The 22,782-nt window shown below is 36.8% G+C and overlaps 1 protein-coding gene across 3 annotated transcripts in view; it reads left to right on the top strand.

The window, feature by feature from the left end:
* The window catches only part of hip1 (huntingtin interacting protein 1), a 62,447-nt gene that overhangs the window by 24,404 nt on the left and 15,261 nt on the right, over positions 1–22,782 (top strand). For 2 of the 3 annotated variants that reach the window (XM_028464630.1, XM_028464632.1), the window contains exons 2-21: positions 2,451–2,514; positions 4,045–4,187; positions 4,329–4,385; positions 7,178–7,258; positions 8,561–8,637; positions 9,250–9,311; positions 10,919–11,059; positions 12,480–12,537; positions 12,718–12,793; positions 13,768–13,911; positions 14,045–14,142; positions 15,788–15,860; positions 15,968–16,151; positions 16,887–16,975; positions 17,074–17,190; positions 18,066–18,167; positions 19,419–19,421; positions 20,787–20,981; positions 21,057–21,204; positions 22,426–22,512. In XM_028464630.1, the coding sequence (XP_028320431.1) occupies positions 2,451–2,514; positions 4,045–4,187; positions 4,329–4,385; positions 7,178–7,258; positions 8,561–8,637; positions 9,250–9,311; positions 10,919–11,059; positions 12,480–12,537; positions 12,718–12,793; positions 13,768–13,911; positions 14,045–14,142; positions 15,788–15,860; positions 15,968–16,151; positions 16,887–16,975; positions 17,074–17,190; positions 18,066–18,167; positions 19,419–19,421; positions 20,787–20,981; positions 21,057–21,204; positions 22,426–22,512 (1,999 nt within the window). The remainder of the gene's footprint in view (positions 1–2,450; positions 2,515–4,044; positions 4,188–4,328; positions 4,386–7,177; positions 7,259–8,560; positions 8,638–9,249; positions 9,312–10,918; positions 11,060–12,479; positions 12,538–12,717; positions 12,794–13,767; positions 13,912–14,044; positions 14,143–15,787; positions 15,861–15,967; positions 16,152–16,886; positions 16,976–17,073; positions 17,191–18,065; positions 18,168–19,418; positions 19,422–20,786; positions 20,982–21,056; positions 21,205–22,425; positions 22,513–22,782) is intronic. The other variant, XM_028464631.1, reaches the window with a different exon arrangement.

Here is a 22,782-nt window from a genome sequence, read left to right as displayed (position 1 = left end):
CACTATTCTAACACATTTGCCGCTGTGTTACTTTTGTGTGTGTGTGTAGCTGTAAAACAGGAAGCTATTGTGTTATAATAAGGAAAACTATAGTAAACAAGTGCTTTTTGACAGATATTAATCAGCTCACCAGTTTAAACATCATACCAGTTTGTTTTTATTATGTGGACCTAAAGTGACCAGCATTACATTCGACCTTTATAGTGCACGCTCACACACCTGCGTGTATGTGGCATGTACGCGCGCACACATTGTTTCTTGCCATAATGTTCAGGGCAGGTCATTGATTTGTAATCTCAGTCAGTGTCCATGTAAAGGATAAAAAAAACTCATTATTCTCCTCAATACTCATTACTCATGCCTTACTGTCATCCCATGTATTTAATCACACGTAATAAGGATTTCACATTTGTACTTTGGCCATTATTTGGTATTCTGTCAAATTGATTTAATAATTTTTCTTTTAATTCCAATTTTTCTGAGCATAAAATGCATTTGCCTTCTTGTAAAAGTTTCAAATGTCAAGTTAACATTTTTGTTAACACTAAAAAAAATACTTAAAATAATATTCCAGAGTGAAGACTAAACCAGCAAAACCAATTTTGTGCAGTCAGTTATTTATTTTGAGGTTGTTGAACTTGTTGTTAAATGAGCTATTTAGAAGTAATATTGTTTACTGGGGCGTTGAAAAAAAATTGATTCGTTGATATATCGCGATATTACGTTGCGCGATTCTCAGATCGATTCCAATTGCATCCATATGGATTTTATTAAATTTTAATTTCATTTTACAACTGCACAAAGAAGTGCGCTGAAACCTGGGCACGTTGACCAGCTTGTGTTTTTTAATAAAATCTAAAAAGAAAGTAGTAACTTTCTGCATATATTTGTTGTTCTAGGCATATACCTCAGTTAAGTTGGTTTAAAAGCCACAGGCAGATTGTATATAATTTTTTTATTTTAAGTTGATGGCACACGGCATGTTAAAGCCAATGTTTTGAGTGTAAAATGTGCCAATAAAATATATTTCATACATAATGTTCTCATGAACGTGTACACATTTACAGATCAGCTGTTTCTTAAGTCATATAAAAAAAATTGCAATAATCGCCTTATACTTTAATATCGGGATATATCGTATCGTATCATGACCTATGTATCGGGATACGAATCGTATCGCCAGATGCCAGGCGATACACACCCCTATTGTTTACTGTGATTACTTGGTATAAAATGTAATCAAGCATTATTAAAAATTACCGTATTAAAAATCGTAATCGCACAAGATTTAGTCAAATAATCTGCAGCAGCTCAAAATGATTTGACTTTTAGTCAACTAACACCAAACTAAAGAAAAAAGTGTTCTGATAACCAAGTTCAGATTCAAACTGAATATATTTTTTGTCTGAAGACTAAAACAAAAAAATCATCAAAATGCATCAGAATCTGTTGTAGAAGCAAAAGTTTAACACACGCCACTTGTTTTTGATGTTTGTTCTTGATTAACAGGTAGTTACTTGTTCTCGCATGTTTACAAAAAAAAAAAAAATTGAAAAAAGTGAAATAAATTGTAATTCCATACCATTTTGTAAATGTGAAATGTGTAATTATTTATATTGTGATGTATATTGTATTGGGATATATCATATCATATATTGTCAGATTCATGGTACTGCACACCCCTATTGATGACTAGGAACCACATAGAATAGAATTTGTCTCAGGACGAGGCTGAAGAGGATTTCTTCTTCTGATGGTTTTTTGTTGTTGGTTTGTTTCCCAGAGCGTCTTCTCAGGCTTTTTATTTTCAAAGCTACACCTTGAAGGATGTGGAGTTTGTTCAGAGAACAAGAACATGTCCTTTCAGGGACTTTTAGTTCATCCTGAGATCAGACTTTTTGGGCCGGATAGGAATGTCTTCCTCATCTCTGCGTCGCTCTGCTCCCATGACAATGATGCCTCGCAATGAACTGGGTCCTGACGGCTCACACGCTGGAAAAGGAGCAAATCCAGGACATTTGTAGGAAGTCTGATAAGGAAACAGGCCTCCTGTTCTTTGCTGACCACGTTTACATTTAGCCATGCCAATAAATTGCTGTCTTAAAACGGTGATTTTTCAGTATTTTGATGGCCTGCCTGCTATCTGACCTACGGATGAATGGATCTTTAAAAAAAACAAAAAAAACAGGTGTACGTTTTAAAGCTGAGACGTGTGAGAGAAGTGATTGCACTTGCGTTTGATGAGGAATTTATTCGCCCATGGAGCCCCTCTAAAGCAGTGGGGAGCTCCGCTGCTACTGCCTTGCATACTAACAGCAGAAAAGTGGGTCAATCACCCTTTTTATTTTTAAAGGTTTTTTCTCCGCGTTATATTGAAGGTCTTCAGGTTTTTGATGTAGTGTCTGTGAGCTGATTTCTGATGGCTTCTCTCTCTTTTCTTCTGTTCACAGGCTGTCAGCATCAATAAAGCCATTAACACACAGGAAGTGGCTGTCAAAGAGAAGCATGCCAGGAATATCCTTGTATTCTCTCTGTGTGTTTGCACAAGAGAGGTTTCATCCATCTGCTTGTTATTCTGTAATCCTATTGCTCAACCCAAACTGTGTGTAACACTATGGATTACAGACAGCAGTCCTATGAGATACTCTAAGCAAGCCAGTACTATATCAACCAATTTCCATCAGGCCAGAAATCTGATCATTCCAGCTAAAGAGGGCAACAAATGTTTTTATTTATTTATTTATTTATTTTACAAATGGAACATCATGCCTTTTTTTCCCAGGCTTTAGGGAAAAAAACGTTACAATTGATTAAAAACGTCTAACTAATAAAATGCAAGAGCCATTTGCCTTTATTATTATTATTATAACATTACGACTTTTCCAGATTGTTGCAGAGATTCCAACAAGCACCAACATGTGTAGCTCGTCATAAATAAATAAATGAATTAAAACATGATGTTAAAGAGCCTCAAGTAAATTACAGAATTTGCACAAAATATTCTTCAACCATCCAACTTCAACATTCAGTGGAAGCTTCTACAAACTGTTAAGGGTCATAGTTTTCCTTATCATTTTTCACTTATTCACTAAATTGAAAAAAAATAAACTCAATTCATACATTCTTAGATTTTGATCCTGCAATTGTGATATTTGTTTATTTGCTAGGTTAGAATTTGTTGTATTTGTCACAGGAAAAAAAAAAATTAAACAGTCAAAGTCAAAATGCATTCTTAAAAAAATAATAATTATTGATAAACATTTTTTTCTTTTCTCAAAATTTGTAATATTTACTTGTTGAACAATGTTTTTCAAATTCACATTTTAACAGGTTATGGGTTCATAGGTTTGATAAAACGTTCAAACAGTTCATTGACTAAAGCAGTTCAGATGGTTTGGTGATTATATTTGTACTCATGTAATTACAATTGTGGCGTAATTATAATTATATTTTTAAAAAGTTACTATTGGATTCCGATAATTGACTTTGCAATTGTAATGAAAATTCAATTAAAAATTGTTAATTATAATTTAACTCAAAACTAGGGAACCATGTTACAGTTCTACATATATGTAGTGTGCTAAAATGTTTCATATCAAGCTTTCCCATATTTTATCATTAAAAAAAAATTATATTGAGGTGTATACTGATACAAAAAAGTCTCAGATGCCCTCACCAAAAATAATAAAACCTATATTTTCATTGATTAGGAAGCCTAACAACATAACCAGTAGATTGGAAATAAATTAGATGATAGATATTTGTTTTACAGCTGAATTAGGACCCATGATATTAAGAGATGCTAACACACAGGGAAGGTTAAGTTTTATTAGGTTTGTTATTTTAGGCTCAATAATTGTGATTAATTGTAATTGGACTTTAGTAATTGAAAATGTAATTCCAAGGATAAAAAAATAATTGTAATTGGGGAAAAAAGGCTGGTCACGGTAATCCTAATTGAACATGGATAATTGAAAATGTAATTGACCCCAACCTTGAAGCAGACCGGACTGTAACTCTGTGATCTTTGACTCCACCCGTCACCCTGCATCTTGGGGACGCATCATGAAAAAGGCGCGCACACTTTCTGGGCCGCAGTCAACCGCCTGCCCCTGTCCAGCAATGCAGTGCTCTGCTGGAAGTTCTGCCACGTTTTCCACAAGCTGCTGCGAGACGGACATCCAAACGTACGTAAAAACAGAGCCGACCTGTGCCAGCCACAGGGCATCTGCAACGCGTTTCTCTTCACGCAGCGTGTGTCCTGGTGCTTTTTTGTTTTCTGTCCCACTCTAACCACTGCTTCTTGTACTTTCTGCTCGTGCCTTCAGGTGATAAAAGACTCCATGAGAAACAAAGGGGATTTAACGGACATGAGCAGGATGTGGGTAAGAAAGGACGCACCTGTTATTGTGACGTTATGGGAGTTAAAAATAATCACTGTAAAAACCTTTGTCATTTTCTTTATAACTTTTGTGTGCATCGTCCATACGAGTGACGATTCACGTTGATTTATTTACATTTTTACACATCAGCATTTAGTCTAGTCTATGCATGATTTTGACATATAAATATCCCTCAATAAATTCCTTAATTGTAGCTGTTATTTCTTTTAAGTTATGGTAAGACACATAAAGAAAGTAAATATAAGGGAGCGTTTTAATTAGGGCTGAGCGATTCATTTAATTTGCGATATTGCAATATCATAAAAGGCCATTTTCGAATCCTTTTTTCTTGTACTGTCCTGTTAAGTTCAGAGAGTGTTTAAGAAGTGCAGTCCACATGTTTACATGTTTCATGAAACGTGAAGTTAGTTAGATATGTTGAAGAGGCAAAGCCACAGATTTGTTTGCTTTATTGTTGTAATCTGTGCTTTAAAATGTATATTTTACATTTATTTAAAGTTCAAATTAATCTGAAATTCTTTATTATGAAACAGATTGATTTATTGCTTGTGTTCATTGAAAAATACATGCATTGCATATTAAATTGCAATTGCAATATTGAGGGAAAAAAACTGCACCTCAATTATTTTCCAAAATCATTCTGACCCAGTTTTAATAAACTATTATATTTCATATTTCAGTTGTCAATTCATCCGACCATCAATTATACAGTATATGCCAGTGTAGATAATCACAATGACAAGCATAATTTGAAGAGATTTTACCAGTGAATTAAATCACATACTAATCTGTTTTAGTTATTCTGTTCCCAAATGTTGGGGATCACTAGTTTTTTGACTGGCAAACTTTATTTACTCTACTGTATTAATAAGAAAAGACCTGAAGTCGGACCCTAACCTTAAATAATAATATATTGATCATGCCACTAAGGCTTTTTGCTATGTTTGATTCGTCTCTGCAGATCCACAGTGAATGATACACTTTGATACGACTTTTATTAGAAAATATTATCACTGTTTTTTTTAAAGGTTTTGCTACAAGAACAGTGATTAAATGCTTACATTTTTTAATTATTCTCCTTGCCATGAAACTAGAGGAGATATTTGCAGCATTGTTTGAATGCTTTTGTTTTTGACTGCCCTGGCTCTGAGTTTAAACTGTATGTGGTGCTCTAATGAAATGGTTGATGCAACAGCAGCAGCACTCAGGCTGTGGTTTGCAGAGGTTAGTTAATGTGCAATTTATTTATTCATTTTGATGTATTGGAAATGGCAAATAATGCTGTCTAAAGGTTTTCTTGGCATGTTTAAAAAAAAAAAAAAAAAATGCTTTTTTGGGAATTCCCAAAGCCCCGACCACTCAGCCTGAGTTCGAGGAGTTGCTTTTTACTGTTGTGTAGATTTTGCTGATTTTGCTTGGATGAGGATACAGGAAGTTTGTTCACTGTGACACAAGCTTTGGCCTCCCTTTCCGGTTGTGTCATTACCACCTGCACTCCCAGACCTGGGGGGAAAAAAAGGAAGTGAGACGCAATCGGCAACATGTGGATGTGTCAGTTTGTTTCCTCCCGGTGGGGGGGAGGGGGCATCAGTTCATTGAGTGCTGATTTTTTTTTTTTTTTTTTTTTTTTTTTTTTTTTAATAAAAGAATTAAGATGTTTGTTGTTCAGTGGAAAATGCAAGAAAAAAACATAACCCCAAGATTTTGTTTATGCGTCTACGCTAGAAATTAAAAAAATACCTTGATAATGGGCAGGACACCTTTATTAGATACAGTACCTCTTTATTCACAATTCTCTCAACCCTACCTACTCACTACAGATTAAATCCAGAGGTGCAAGTTTTTATAGGAGGGGGCGGAGCCAACAGTGACATAGGAAGCCACCAACATTTTCAGCCAATATAACAAAATATGCCAAATTGAGATACTTTGACTAAAATGTGAAGAATTAGACAATCAACAAAACTACTTATTACCCAAATACTGTACATTTGTTTTCAGCTAAAGAAAGTGGTTTGAATGCCTTATTGTTAGGGCTGTCCTGATACAATATTGATATTGGATTATATCCACCTGCAAGCATCCCATTCCACTCCAGCAGTTTTAATAAATGGGTCAGTTTTTCTCATACCTACTGTAACTGACTATTGTTCTCTGTCCGAGTGATATCACTTGATTAACATTCCACGTGACAAAATAAATAATACAAGTATGTAGGATTTGCACTGATGTTGTATCAAAGGGTACAATGTCGGTATTGTATCGGAAGTGAAAAAGTGGAATTGAGACACCTATTTATTGTTGCCCATTTGAATTGACTTGTGTTTATATTATAAAACCGTGTTCCCTTTAGGTGTCTACTGCATAAAATTTTAAAAGCAAAGGTAAAAAGGTGCAAACATGTGTTAATTAAGAATGGTGAGAAAAAGACAAAAGGAGGACATCAACGCTTAAAAAAACACAGGGCGGAGAAGAAGTAAACACTGTACAAAGTCAATGTTTCTTTCAGTTTCAACCATCGTTTGACTCATGTTTACCCTTAGCTCTATCAGTGTTGTGGTTTCAGTTTGGCACCTGAAGGACTTACAGACTGAGACTGTTTAAATACATGGTAGAAATAAGATGCTTACGAAACATTAAAAACTCATTAGACCAGATATTGTGATATAATACAAACAACGTGGCAGCTTTGGGTTTGAGACAAATTCCCAAACAGTGTTTTAGTTGTTTTATTTTCCGTTTTTGATCCTCCTCCTGCTCTCTCTGTCTCCCAGGGTCACCTAAGTGAAGGCTACGGGAAGCTGTGCAGCATCTACCTCAAACTGCTCATCACCAAAATGGAGTTTCATATCAAAGTGAGTGGGCGAGCACGTCCTCCCTCGGTGCTCATTATGTGTTATTCGAGAGGCTCCTTTCATTGCTGGCACGTCTCTGTGGGAGGGCGTCATTGAGAACACACTAATGGCCCTTCAAGAATCTGTAATATGGCCTTTTTATGAGAGCACTGAGTTGGGGGGGGACCCAGAGGCGGGTGGTCCTGATGCTGTGATAGGATGATGTCGGTAGTGACTGCCCTGCTAAGAGCTGGAGGTTAGTTCCTACAGACCATGAGCGTCTGTAAGTCTTTACTGCGCTCCTTTTTTATGAACCCTTTAATTAAATTCAGGCTGTTGCCAGGTTTGAATATCTTAATTATAAGGACAAGGACTCTCATCATTCCAATAAAGATGGGCCCAACAGCAAGACACTGTAGTTTCTCACTTCATTTGTGTATTCTCTGCTTAAAATTCGAGATAATGACCTAGCCACGTAATGTATTGCATATTTTTGTTCGTAACTTGAGTGAAAATGTCCCACTGAAAACGTGGTTGACAGGGTGAATCCTGTAGCTAACAGGAAACTGTTGTTGTAGATGAAGTTCATGAAGTTTTTTTTATTAAATGTGTCCCCTAACTTTATATATGTGGGTGTACAACGCATCCAAAGCACACTGGATGCAGAGCTGTCGTACAACTTGCTTACAGTGTATTTTAAATAACTTGAGATTTAGTGGTACAATTCAATTCAACTTTATTTATATAGTGCAATTTACAAAAAAAGTCATCTCATAACACTATATCAAAATATAAAATTTGTAATAAGAAGGAAAAAACCCAACAAACTCCACATGAACAAGCATTTAGCTTCGACTGGTTGGGGTTAGTGGACAGAAGGACCAACAGAACAGGATGGAGAGATAGAACATCAGAGTGTCTCAGACTAGTTGAGCCGTGAACCACGGATCAGGAACTGTCAGCTCCAGCTTCAAAACACCTGAAACAGAAATGAAAGAGAAGGACGAGGAGAAGGCACTGACTGCAGAAAAACATGATACATTATTAGCAGGTCTGCCTGTATGGTTTTGGGCGCTGTTCCTAGTGGTTAGGTTAACTTTTGCTAGAAAGGTGCCAAATCTCTTCCCGTAGATTGGTAAGCTATAGCAGCGATCTGTAAATGTCTGTAAACGCGACCGTTACAGACGAGCCCATGTCAGCTATAGTGGTTACAAGTAGAATTGGGAATCAAACCACCAACTTCCTGTTTTTTTTTTTTTTTACCCACTGCAACCTGAACAATTTTGGTGTTTCATAAAAAAAATTATTGTATTTCTTTTTCAGAACCCCCGTTTCCCCGGCAACTTGCAGATGTCAAACAGGCAGCTTGACGAGGCGGGAGAGAACGACGTAAACAACTTGTGAGTGATTGGAACCGGAAAACGAGAACTGTAATCATGATGCGACTGTTCAACAGCATCAGCTCCAGATGTTTTTAACAGTAAACATTCAGTTTAATAAATGATGAAATTACAAAAACAGGAGAGAAAAAACAACATAACTGTAGAACGCAAACCTTCTTGCCCCAATTGTGTTTTTGTGTTTTACAAAAACAAAGTTTGTTGATCTATCACAAAGCAATACAGATGTTAAATCTATCATGATAAGTAGGTTAAAAGGTAGCTTTACTGACTGAAAATTGGTTTTTAGTCTTGGATTTACTTTCCTGTTTCTTTTCATGCCTTGAATAGTTTTAATTTGGTTGTTCATTGTTATTATATTGTGTATAAAATGACTTGTGTAGAAAAATATTTGTATTTTTTAATTTGTTACTTCATCACATTGCATGAACCAACATAATAGCAGCACCTGTATTACATTTGAGCTCATAATCACAAAATGTATTTTTAAGTCGATAAAATTCCCTTTTTATTACAAGATGACTTCAAATTACCTCATAAGTCGTCTTTAAAAAAATAAAAATAAAAATGTAAACCCAAAAACTGCTTCTTTTTCCTGTTTTTTTTTTGTAGTTTCCAGTTGACAGTGGAGATGTTTGACTACCTGGAGTGTGAACTCAACCTCTTCCTGGGTGGTGAGTTATTCTGGTCCAACACTATACCACCAGCTGTGCTCATGTGCCCACAGTCACACTTTGATGATGGACAGGAAGTCTAAACGCTGGATGCTCGCTAAACCAACAGTTAAACACGGCATTGACTGAAGATGTCAGTGCGACCCGCTGAGCTCCGCCTCCTCTGACTGCATCTGTAGCTGTGAGGACAGAGGTTGCATGCTGCACTGTAGCTCTGTTGTTGTCTGGATGAGTCATCCCAGGTTAATGTTGCTTAAAGTATGAGTCGGGCTAAAAATAGAAGGCTTGGGGCTGTGACCAGAGGCTTTGGAGAAATGGTGGAAAGACTGCACACTTACATTTATGAGGGATCATGAGGAAATTATATTCAGCCCCTGATTTATCTCGTCCTTCATTCTAAGTCCTGGTGAAGCTAATATCCTCCTTCATCCTCCACCTGCTCCTTCTTCTTCAGGGATGGAGGATATAACACATCTGTCTGCATTAGCAGCTGGAACACAGTGAGACACACAGTGAATCTAATCAATAGATGCATTTCTTTAAAGTTATTACATGTGACCTTTAGATAAGAACAACCAAGCCGTTTGTGTCGGAGAAATGTTTCACACCTAATGTTAAAGTGCTCGTCAGCTTCCTCTTCTGGTCTGGTGGACTTAAAATGTCACTGGGTTAATGAGGCCATGGTCTGTGCGTGTGTGTGTGTGTGCACGCGTGCGTGCGCGTGTGTGCGGGTTGTGCAGGAAACCACACCTTGTCTCCGCCCAGTGGCTCTAGAGGCCTGACGGTGTGTGAGAGAGAGTTGGTCAGCTCTAGAATGGAGTAAAAAAAAAAAAAAAGGTGTCATGCTTGAGTCAAACAGTGCTGATGTTGTTGCTCGACTCAAATAAATCGTCTTCCTGTTCTTTTCTCACAGTGACTGAGCAGTGACCAGTGTTGGGAACGTTACTTTAAAAAGTAATTAGTTATAGTTACTCACTACTTGTTCCAAAAAGTAACTGAATTACTCTATAATAAAAGTAACTCATTACCAAGGAAAGTAACTATTTGCGTTACTGTTAAAAAAAAAAAAAAAAGTCGTGTGTGTGTGTGTGCTGGCACATGTGTAAAAACACTGGCTCTGATTGGCTACCATCAAACATGACGCCGCCTTTGCCAATCATAATCGCTCACCTTGTTTCTAACCCGCCTCCTCACTACAGCTGCGTATGAAGCCAGGGATGCTTTCTGATCACAGTTTATTCAATCAATGCATGTAACGCACCGCATTTAACGTTCAGTAACGATAACGACGTTGTAACGGCGTAAAAAGTAATTTGATTACCCCGTCACTGAAAAACAAATTTTATTTTAAACGCAGTTATTCCAAACACTGGCAGTGATTAGACTTTGATTAGTCAATCGATGGCTTTGTGGTGACAAAAAGTGTACATGAAGCGAAAAATGAATGATTAATGAGCCCTGAGCTCCATTGTTTGCCTGTAATTGCATCACTAATGCATAGATGCGTGAAACCTCCTGTGTTTAACAACCATCAGGCTTGCACTTGGTTTGTGTGTGTGTAATAATTATGGGTGGTTTTTTTTTGTATTTTTTTGGTTTCCCTGCAGTGTTCAGCTCTCTCGACATGTCTCGGTCTGTGTCTGTGACGGCGGCGGGTCAGTGTCGCTTGGCTCCGCTCATCCAGGTCATCCTGGACTGCAGCCACTTGTACGACTACACAGTCAAGCTGCTCTTCAAACTTCACTCCTGTAAGTCAAACGTCAAGGGGCGGGGCTATAAAACAGTTCAGTGTCCTGTCCGAGGGCACCATGGATTGGGAATCAAACACTCAACATTACTGCATGTGTTCACACACAACTGTACCACAATCTTTCACAGTGTTTAAATCGAATGATTTCACCACAATAAACACAATAAACTGTAACAGACTTTTACCTAAAGCCATTTTGCTCCATCAAAGTAGCACAATTTTAAAAATTCGAGCAAGAAGAGGAGAATTGAAAGCTGACCTGTAAATGTAAACATTTTTTTTTTTAATCCAACCAGATAATTGACCTTAGCAAGTAAAAACAAGTAATAAAAACAAATGTAATACTCTAAATCAGGGGCCTCAATCTCATTTTAGTTCAGGGGCCAAATATGGACTAGTTTGATCTCAAGTAGGCCGCAGATTTTAGGTGCGAAAAAGAACAATTTTAACATCTAGTTTTTAATATTAATCTCTGCTGGATCTTTGCTTAAAAAATTATTGATGTTGTAACCAATTTTTGTGGAATTTAGAGGAATTTTGTGGGAATTGTTTGTAAGAAATTGCAAAATTTCTTTCCACAATTTGCAATTATGAATGACTGCATTCATGTGATATAAACAAAGGAAAACTGCAAGCCCCTAAAATTATTGTAGAGCAGGGGTTCTCAACTGGTCTCACCCTGGGACCCACATTTTGCCACGGTTATTGAATCGCGACCCACTTTTTTTTTTTTAGAATTCAACCAACCAAATTTAGTTTTTCCAAAACAGCTGTTCAAAACACACATATATACATTTTATAAAACATAATTTTACTGTACAGCATACATTTCACAGCATGCCTGTCAAAAGAAAAAAATATTTCAAAATAAAAGACAAGACCAACATAAGAGGCATTGAGTATTTACCGGTCTGCGACTCACCCAGTACAGGTGTGTCACCCACTTTTGGGTCCCGACCCACCAGTTGAAAATTGCTGTTGTAGAGTTTCATTAAATTGGTGAGTTTGAGGTATCTACAACTGGATTATTGGGTAATTTACACAATAATTCACGTTTTCATCTTTGTTATAATTCTGTTTCCTGCGGGCCGTATTGGATGCTCTAAAGAGCCGGATTTGGCCCCCTGACCTTGAGTTTAACACATGCTCTAAATCATTATTAATGACCTTTAACCAAAATAAAGAATATACAGTATAACTTCAGTAAATTTTGTTATTAATTGTATAATTTGTCCAATTTTAAAGCCTTTGAATGCCATTGTCTTTACATTTTCATCAAATATGTGTAGAAGAAACACTCTTTCACGTATAATTTGTGATACACACAGGATCTAGCTTCATCCAGCCATGCATTCATGTTGTATCTAAACCCAGTATGTGTCCTCCTGATCACTGGTTTGTTTGGCGTGTGCTTGCAGGCCTTCCAGCTGACACTCTCCAGGGCCACAGAGATCGCTTCCAGGAACAGTTCAAAAAGTATGAAACACACACACATTCAGCCATTTCCTCTCCCATTCTCCTTCCATCTGACCTGACTGATCAACAGCTAGAAGAATAAACTCTAAAGCACAGAATGATTTTTGTCATTTGACTTGTTAAATAATTCCTATTTTCTGTCTGTTTTCCACCCCATCATGTCTTCCTTCTCCTTTTCAGGCTAAAAAGTCTCTTCTATCGCTCCAGTAACTTGCAGTATTTTAAGAGGCTCATTCAAATCCCACAGTTGCCTGAGGTGAGAACCGCCCTCTCTCCATAGAACCGTTTTTTAATATTAACCTCACCTACCATGTGACTGTTATTTCAGGTCTGTTTGTCTAATTCTCAATGATTTTAGTCTTATGCTGCACTATGGCAGTGCAACTAAAATATTTGGTAAACTTTTCAGATACTGTATACTGCTATCACTCCATTTCAACACCATTTAAACAGAATATCCATGTTTTTGTTCTTTATTCTGGATTTACAATTTAATCCATTTACTAATACAGAGAAAATTAGTCATTGTTAAAAAGAAAAAAAAACTGGGCAAAAGGCAATTTTGAGATGAAGTTTTTTTAAAATGTGGAGTTTACTGTGTGGGTATCTCAGAGAAAAAGTGGTAGCAGTAATGCATGTGCTCCTCGAGTATGCAAAAGTTTATTCTGAGTACAGTAGTTATTTTAAACCACTCATACCCAGGACATACATACCGTGGTGCATCCTGGGTAATTATTACTGGTTCTGTTGAGATGGAATTCAGATATTTACTGTATATTCTAAACAACCTAAGGCATTTGTGTAAGGGATTAAAACAGTGGTTCCCAACCTTTTTTGGGTTGTGACCCGATTTTTATAGACATTTATTCTCAATATTTTTAGACTGGATTTTATTTGAACTAGATTTATATTTCAGAAAAAGTTTAGAATATTTTTGTTTGAGGTTGTGTGGTAAATAATAATAGCTAACAATAATTCTAAAAAAACAACCTTTTTTTTAATGTTTTTTTTACCAATTACTAGACATTTTAGGTGACCCCATTTTAATTCCTTGCGACCCTACATGGGGTCATGACCCCAAAGTTGAAAAACACTGCGCTAAAATGTTTAAAGCCAATATTGAGGAATGATATTATATTTTCTGTTTTACTTACAAAGTCAAAGTCATTTGAGAATGCTTGAATATGCATTCAGAAAATGTCTATTTGTTGTGTTTTCTGAACATCTCAGAAGCCTCCAAACTTCCTCCGAGCGTCTGCTCTGTCGGAGCACATCAGCCCTGTCGTCGTGATTCCTGCCGAGTCGTCGTCGCCCGAGTCGGAGCACGTGGTGGAGACGGACGACCTGGTGGACACAGACATCCCAGCTCTGCCGGTAGTTTGACATTACCGACTCTAGTTTGTTACACAGTGACAAACACTAGAAAATACTATTAAAGTTAACATATTCATTGCAGTTTTTAACTTTGTTTGCATAATTTTGGATTATCGTTACATTTTGTTTCCAGCCTCCAGTCGAGACCAAGTTTGACGACCTTTTCGGCACGACGGCTGCCGTCGACCCGTTTAATTTCAACAACCAGAATGGGATGCGCAAGGACGACAAGTGAGTGATTGAGACAATCGACTAATGCTGCTGATTTATAATCTGACTTATGTGCCTTTAACTTAAACAGTGGCTGTGTTGAAATGGAATACTAACATACTACTCGCACTAAAATAAGTATGTAGTGTGTTCAAATTAGTTTAGAAAGACCAAGTACTCAAGAAAAACACGGATGTATACTCTTATCAGGACCTTTTTGAAGTATGCACACCACAGTGGGCACACTAGTCATACTCAACAGCGACATGTTGAATTGCGAGCGGAACATAAAATGGTCCTGGGACCGGCTTCAAGCTGAAAATCAAACATTGCCTTTTCAAAACAAAAGCGTCTCTTCTTGTCTTCATGACTTTTTTCACAATAGGGCTCTTGTTTTGAAGTTAAAAGGAGGTTTAGTCAGTAGCACAGTAGCGGGTCTCCGAAACTCTGCGAAATGTCGACATGAAATGCGTTTCCGTGAGTTTTATGGATCCAATGACCGCATGTTGATAATCTACTTGGTCACTTTCTCACTTAAGATGCTTTCAGAACTTTTAAAGGAGGCGAATTAATAGATATTTACCCTCAGCGTGCTTCAGGTTTTTGTCATTGGAGGTTTGAAATGCATCTTGGGAATCTTGGAAGTACAGTATACTTCAGTAGGAACAGTCATCATCCTAACCATACTAGTAGTATATAGTAGACGGTATATTTGAATATGAATCTAATTTCTGCAGTCCTCAGAAAAACAAAAAAACAGAACAAAAAACACTTTATTATCTAACTAATCAGCTGAAAGGGTGTAGGTTGAAGCAAAAGCTTATACACACCGACCCCATTACAAATACAAAACAAGGCTCTCTAGATAATATAAAAAATATATTATGATAATTAGGAAACTAATGTTACTAGTTTTATAATACACATTCAATATATATTGTTCACAAAGTTATATATATATGTATACTGTACGTTCACACATGTACATGACATGTATTTAATATTAATAATGTACAATTATTATTTATTACACAAATTTCATCAATTACATTTTAAATATAAAATATATTGCGGCAATATTTAAATTAATATTATTCTGCATCACAGGATATAGTTTTTATTATGTTTATTAAGTATTGATATATTTCGTACTATTATTTATTTGTATATGTTTATATATATATATATATATATATATAGATACTCATTGAGCATGCGATTTTGAACACAGTTATGGTCCAAAAAACATTCCCAGTATCCCAGTATAATACCACTGCCCATCTTTCAGCCTCTAAATACATTCCAATCGTTTTGCACAGCACGACTATAAATGGAGAAATGCCACTGTGCCCTCAGTTTGGTTCCCATCCCAGATAAAATACCTAAAACACTTCAGAGATTACGTGAAACTTATTAACGGGTACGTATGTTTATAATTATGTGTAGACAACCATGCTATTTCAGAAGCTAATGACGATCTTAATAAAAAGAAATGAAATTGAACAGGATATTTGTTCGGTTGATATGTTTAATATGAAGATTTTAGTTTCACAAAAAAAACTCAAGCAGAGCATTTCTGTGGTTGGCTGCAACCCAAAACTATTGTTTCCTCGTTTGATTTTAGGCTTTTTGTCATTGAATGGTGATGTTTTTCTTATTTTTTCAGAGACCGTCTGATTCAACAGCTGACGAGGGAGATCCAGGCTCTGAAAGAAGAGCTGGAGACTTTCAGGCAAGAAGTGAGGAAATAAACGTGTTGGAGTCTTAGTTTCTGAAGTACCTGCTGATTCTTTGCCCCTGTTCCTCATCTCCGTCTGTTTTTTCCCATCCCACTTTTCTTTTTCAGAGTGGCCGGCTATGTCAGGCATTAAGGGGGCGTGTCAATGAGCTGGAGGCGGAGCTTGCAGAGCAAAGCCATCTGAGGCTGCAGGCTGCTGGAGAGAGCGAGTTCCTGAAGGCAGAGCTGGACGACCTGCGGCGAGTCAGGGAAGACACGGAGAATCAGCAGCGCAGCCTGACAGAGATCGAGAGTATGAAGTCATTAAGTTGCACTTTTCAAAATAAAAGGGCAGATCAAAACCCTAACCTTAGAGACTTTTTTACAACTCTGTATGTTTCTTTTGTCGTGACAGCAAAGTCACGTGCAAAGGTTTAAATGTAAGAGGTTTTTGCAATTCTACAACCCAAATCCAGGATCATTTTTATCCTGAGAATTTACCACTGAGAATTCCAGGTGCCACAGTGGGGTGGCAGTTGCTGAGTGGGGCTATAGTATTAGAAAGGCATACAAATTGAACAATTTTTGATTTTTTTTACTGAGTCGTAATGCTAGAGTAAGGCATAAAAATGGAAACAAATGATATTTTTTTCTAAGATAAGAAAAGGCATAAAAATGGCAACATTTTAGATGTTTTTTCTGAGGTTAGGCTATAGTAAGACATAACAAAGGGGGAAAATGATTTTTTTTTTCTGAGATAAGGCTATAGTGAGGCATAGAAATGGAAAAAAATGTTTTTGTTTTCTTAGATAAGCAAAGGTATAAAAATTTTAACTTTTTGGAATTTTTTTAATGTCTCAATACAGTACATAAAAATGGGGGAAGAAATGATTTTTTTCTGAGATAAGGCATAGGAATGGGAACAAATGTTGGTGGAACAAATCCAAATTGATCTTAAAAAAAAATAAGAAAACAGGGAAGGGATGACATCAGTCAATTTTTGGGTAAAAACTTACGTTTATTTGTTCCTTCTTTATTCCTTCATCAGAAAAGGCCCAGGCCAATGAGCAGCGCTACTCCAAACTAAAGGAAAAGTACACTGAGCTGGTTCAGAGCCATGCAGACTTATTGAGAAGGGTGAGCGAGCAACACTTACACAACCCATTCTGTTTCCATCTGAGGATCAGGTGTATTTTATTTTATTTTGCTGCTCGTCTGCATCGAATGTGTCGCAGAATGCAGAGGTGACCCGGCAGATGACAGTGGCTCGGGCGGCGCAGGATGAGGTGGAATCCATTAGGAAAGAGATGCAGGAGAAGGTGAAGGCCGCTCAGGAATCTGCAGACAGGCAGGTGAGGAGAAAGTTCAGGCTTTATATGAAACTACTTTAAAAGCCAAGCGCTTTGTTTTTGTTTAACTTGATGATAGTCAAGCAAAGACAGATATAACTTTGAAGCTACTGTTTATTCAGTGTAATTTAGTCGTCTTCCTCCAAATTCACAATTTGCAATCGTCACTGAGTTAAACTAAGTGTGTATTGAAGCCTTTACTAGTGCCGACCCATCGTACTTCATGAGAAACACTCAATTTATGTTAGTGGAAGAACAAATCCATAAAGATACAGTATTATCCCAAACCTTACTGTTAGCATTGTAGTTACTTTGCAAACCACTTGCTGAATTTATTTTTAGAATCTTTTGACTAACTTTAATAATGACCTTAAAGACAGACTCACAACTATTTGTACTAACTTTGGCTTCAATTAAAACAAGTTAATTTGTGCATATTTGTTTTCTCCAGCTTTTGGATTCAAATTTTAGATTATTTTCATACTTTGTTAACCAGATCCTTCATGTTTAATTTGATCTTTTTTATATATATTTATATATAAATTGCGTGTTTTTGGTTTATAAAACACATTAGTGTGTGATGAATATTTTTTATTATTGAATTTTATTATTTTAGGTGGAAACGAAAAAGTGTTCATAAACTAAGTGGTTAATCTTCAGTTAAGAGCTTTTATTTTGTTAAAAAAAAAAAAAAAATGTAATCATTTTGATACCTTGCATTTCATATCATCACTTAAAACCAAGCTTTGGTCCAAAGACTGATTGTTGTGCACATGATCAGAATTAAAGGTGTTTGTTTGATGGTATGACTGAGGTGCATAGTATTCATGTTTTTTAGCTTCATTATTATTAATGAGTTTTTCTATGTTTTTCTTCAGGAGAAAGAGCAACTGGAGGAGCTTCAGGCGCTTCAGAGAGATTTGACGTCCAGTCGGTGTGAACTGGACTCTTTGAAGTCCACCATGGCCTCCTCACAGCAGGTTCTCTCTCCTCATAAAGCCTTCTCACACATCAAAAGCTCCTCAATCTGACGTCCAGACCCCAGACTTACTGTGAAAACCTTCCCCACCTGAAACTTGAATACATTTGGAACGGTTTTTCAGTATCTTAAAAAGTTCCAGCTAATGGAGGAAACAGACCGATAACATGAAGTTCTTCATCCTGATTTTGATGTAGTGCAGTAGTCTGGATGAAGTCTAATAATGGGCGTCTCATATCTCCTGCTCCTCTTCTAGTTATCAATTATTTAAGACTCTCACTTCCACTCTACATTGTTCACTACATGAATGTTCTTTCCCTCAGAGCTTTCTGAAAAATTACATTTGATAGCAGTGAATCATCTCAATTTTCTCTTCCATTTTTCGGCTCAGAATCATTTCCTGTTGATGAATACTAAATCCTGTTTCTGTAGGAGGATCATACATATATACAATTTGGTAAAATTATTTTACTTCTAGAATCTTTTTTTTTGGTTTGATTTGATTGAGTTTTAACTTGTACCCTAAACCAGTGTTTCTCAAATCGGGGTACGCGATGGCACAACAAGGGGTACTTGAGAGCGAGGAAAATTATCAAATGAAAGTATTGAAATATAGGGTTTTAAAAATTATAAACAAACTAAATATTACCTGCAACTCACAAAATGACAACAAAAAACACACAAAATAAGTGTACAGAATATACAGAAGAATAAAAACAATAGACAAACGACAACAAAATACACAATATGAAGTTAAAAACACACACACCAAGAGAGAAAAATACTTACTATTTCCCGCAACACACAAAACGACAACAAAGATGCACTAAATGAGAGAAGAATACACAAGATCACTACAAAATACTCAACAATAACAGAAACATACAAAACGACATTAAAAAAAGCAACCCAACGACACTAAATAACACACACACACTGAGATAATAATTTAAATAATACCAACAACACACAAAATACAACAAAAATCTAATGAATAATACAAAGAACAGAGAGACAACACCAAAATACACAAAATGAGACTAGAAAACAAACAAAAGGACACAAAAAACACATAAAATGATGATAGAAATGATCTTGATTAGAACATGAACCAGTCTTGGTCCCACATCAGGTTGAAGAGAAACTATAGAAATAAATCTGTTCAGGAGGCACTACAACGTGATCATAGTGTCTATAGAGAGTGTTACTGTGTCCAAATTAAAGACACATTCACATTAGTCCCTTGTTTGAGGCTGTCTATTCCCTGAGGATACTCATTTAATTTAGAGGCGTCAACAAAATTGGGTCATACACAAGTAAAAAAAAAAACCCAAAGTCATCTCACGCTGTTTTGTCTTTGGCTGACAGTCATAGCGCGAGAACCATAAACTCTATCTGTCTGCTTAAAGCAGATAAACCCATAGTGTAGGTCTAACGGGTCAATAAATCAGATGTAAAAGGTTGAAATTGCAGCTGTAAACACTTACTTAGTTGACATTTTTGGAAAAGTTTTATGCATCACATTGTGGGATGTTGAGTCCTTTAGACGGATGCATAGAAGGGTTTTCTCCTTCATTCGTAATGTGATTTCTTGTGTTTCTTCACTAGAGGAGGACAGTGATCTGCTTGACACCATTTTTGTTCCCAGTATTCTCGTGATATCACCTCACTCCTGGAGACATTCAATTTCGTCCGGTTTCAGATTTTTCCATATAAACACGAAAATAAACATCAGCCATTGTTTTGCCACTACTTTCAGTCTGTAAAAACACCAGTCTTGGGGTTAAACACAAGAAATTAAAGTAAGAATTAAGTAAAAACATGTCTATGCATCTGTTTACAAGACTCCACATCCCACAATGCAATGTAGGAAACTTTGTTTACAGTGGAGATCAAATTTCAACCTTTTACATCTTATTTTACTGAGTAAATGATCTTTGATTTATTGATCTATGAGGCTGACACTATGGATTTATCTGATTTTTTTTTTTTTTTTTTTTTTAAATGTTCATCTTCACAGTATTACGGTACTTGTTCTCATCTATTCTATGTTGTTGTTTTTTCTGTTTCACAAATAGTGTCAGATTTAAAAGCTCATCTGACTGATTCTGTGTTTTACATTTATTTGCTTTTTCTCTTTCTGTTATCCTTCACCTCCGTCTCTTTTCATCCTCTGCTCTTCTTTTCACACGAAGCCCACGTTTCATCTCGTCCCATCATCTCATATTCCTCATGTTATTCCTAACGCTTCTTTTTTTTTTTCTTCTGTATTTCTCGCTGTCTGATGGGACCTTCTGCCTACCACCCAGGCTGTAAGTCTTCCAGCTGCTTCTTATGCATGCACCTCTTACCCGCAGCAAACTCATTGAAATCCAAGCACAAGCAGGCTTTTTGTTCCTGTGTTTGTTGGATTTAACCTCAAGGCAAACACTAGTGGAGACTGCATGACTCTGCACAAACTTAAACCTGGACAGAGTTGTTATAATCGGTGTCAGCAGATGGATTGTTTTTCATTCTTAGGTTCAAGTTCTTGCGTGAGAAGTTGAACACACCACACCTCCGAACACTTCCATCCATTGTTGACTGTGCCGTTTCCTCCTTTTTTTCCCCTTCAATACAGTCGAGCGAGGTGCTCAGTTCTCAAATGACTGCTCTGGAGTCGGAGAAGGCCCAACTGGTGCAGACATTATCCAAGGTAGAGGCTGAGCTTGTTGTCAAGGGGGAGGAGCTAGAGAGAGTCCAGAGCTGCCTGGTGACTGAGCGTGAGAGTGGAGTGAAGACGGCCGAAGCCCTGCAGAATCAGCTCAACGAGAAGGTGAGGAGGTGTTTGTTTTTTAAGGTGCACGTGCGTTGTGGTGTCAGGGTAACTGTGGTAGGTGTGCGTGTGCAGGAGAGCAGGGAGCAGGCATTGGAGAGTCAGCTGGTGGCGGCTCGATGGAGCAGCCTGCAGGCAGCTGTAGAGGAGTCAGAGAGGATCATCCAGGACTCGCTGGCTCAGATCGATGACCCGGCACACCTCAGCTGCACCAGCTCCGCAGGTCACAAATCACAACTCATCGACCTTTAAAGCAGGGGTTCTCAACTGGTCTCACCCTGGGACCCACATTTTGCCTCGGTCATCAAATTTAATTTATTTAACCAACCATATTTAGTTTTTCATAAATAGCTGTTGAAAACGCACATATAAAATCTTTTAAAAAAAACATAAATTTATATATTTTCCTGTGCAACATGCATTTCACAGCATGTCCGTCAAAAGAAAAGTTTCTTTCAAGATAAAAGACAATTACAAGATGAGTGACATCAGAATCAGAATTCCTTTGTTAATCCCAGGGGGAACTTGCTTTTGTTACAGCCACTCAAAAAAGTATCACAAATAAAAGAATAGACGTTAAACAAAGACAAAAGAAAGAATCAACATTAAATAAGTGTATAATTAAGTAAAATACTGTTTAAAAAAAAGGATTAGATACACACACATTACAGTAGTAAAAAATAAAGTAAGATAGATAATAATAATAATAATAATAATAATAATAATAATACAAATATGATACAGATATTTACAACAATCAATCAATACATTAGGTATTTATTTTTGACCAGCTGTCCGTGAGCCTATCTGTACAGGTCCACGACCCACTTTTGGATCCTGACCCACCAGTTGAGAATTGCTACTTTAAAGTGCCTGTAAACTTTTTTTTTTATTTAAGATTAAGATTTTTCTTCACAGAACAAAAAAAAAAATGGCAAAAATGTTTCTCTAAGAATCCAAGAAAAGACGTTGATATTGTTGCATTTGTTTGTTTCAGTGGTTCCTAACCTTTTTCATGTCCTGACCCCATTTGTTCTTTCACAAATGTCTGGTGACCCCAGAGACTTTTTGACCATGTTTGTCATAGTGTTACAAATACAGAGTAGCCAGGATTAGTGCACAAAGGTGACGGGATGATTTTATTTGAACTAGAATTGGATTGGAGAAAAGGAAAGTATAGAATTGTTGTTATAAGATTGTGTGGTGTTTTCATTTGAAAAACTTTAATTAGTCATTTTATTTTATTTTGTTATTACTAGACATTTATGGAGACTTCCTTTTATTTCACGACCCCAAGGTTGGAAAAACACTTAACTCCTGCTAAAACACATTTTTCTACTGTCGACACGAGGCTTTCACAATGACACAATTCATTTGAATGAATTATCACCTGCTTGCTCACTGAGCGCTAATGTTTGTCTGCTTTGTGTTTGTGTCTCTGCAGACTATCTGGCATCCAGATGTCAAGCCTCGCTGGACTGTTTGGAGCGACTACATTCTGCCAGAGAGTCTTTCTTAGCTGATAGCACAAGTGAGACACCTGCACCCACACGCAGGATATCAAATACCTCCACATTCTATCATGAAGTGATGCAAATGATAGACTTTTCCAGTGTCTACTCAGTATTTAGAGAAGAACCGCTATGTAAAAACTTCCTTTGTCTCATTACGGAACAGATTATTGTAAATAAAGAATCTAAAGCTTCCCAAATTACTTGTTAATATCTTTAATGGGAAAAAAAAATGAGTACTCAGAGTGCAAACTTCCGCCAAGCACCAAATGCCTTCTTTGCCAGATGTC

This window comes from Gouania willdenowi, chromosome 13, assembly GCF_900634775.1.
Source record: "Gouania willdenowi chromosome 13, fGouWil2.1, whole genome shotgun sequence".
NCBI lineage: Eukaryota > Metazoa > Chordata > Actinopteri > Blenniiformes > Gobiesocidae > Gouania > Gouania willdenowi.
This window is presented reverse-complemented; position numbering and strand designations above follow the sequence as displayed.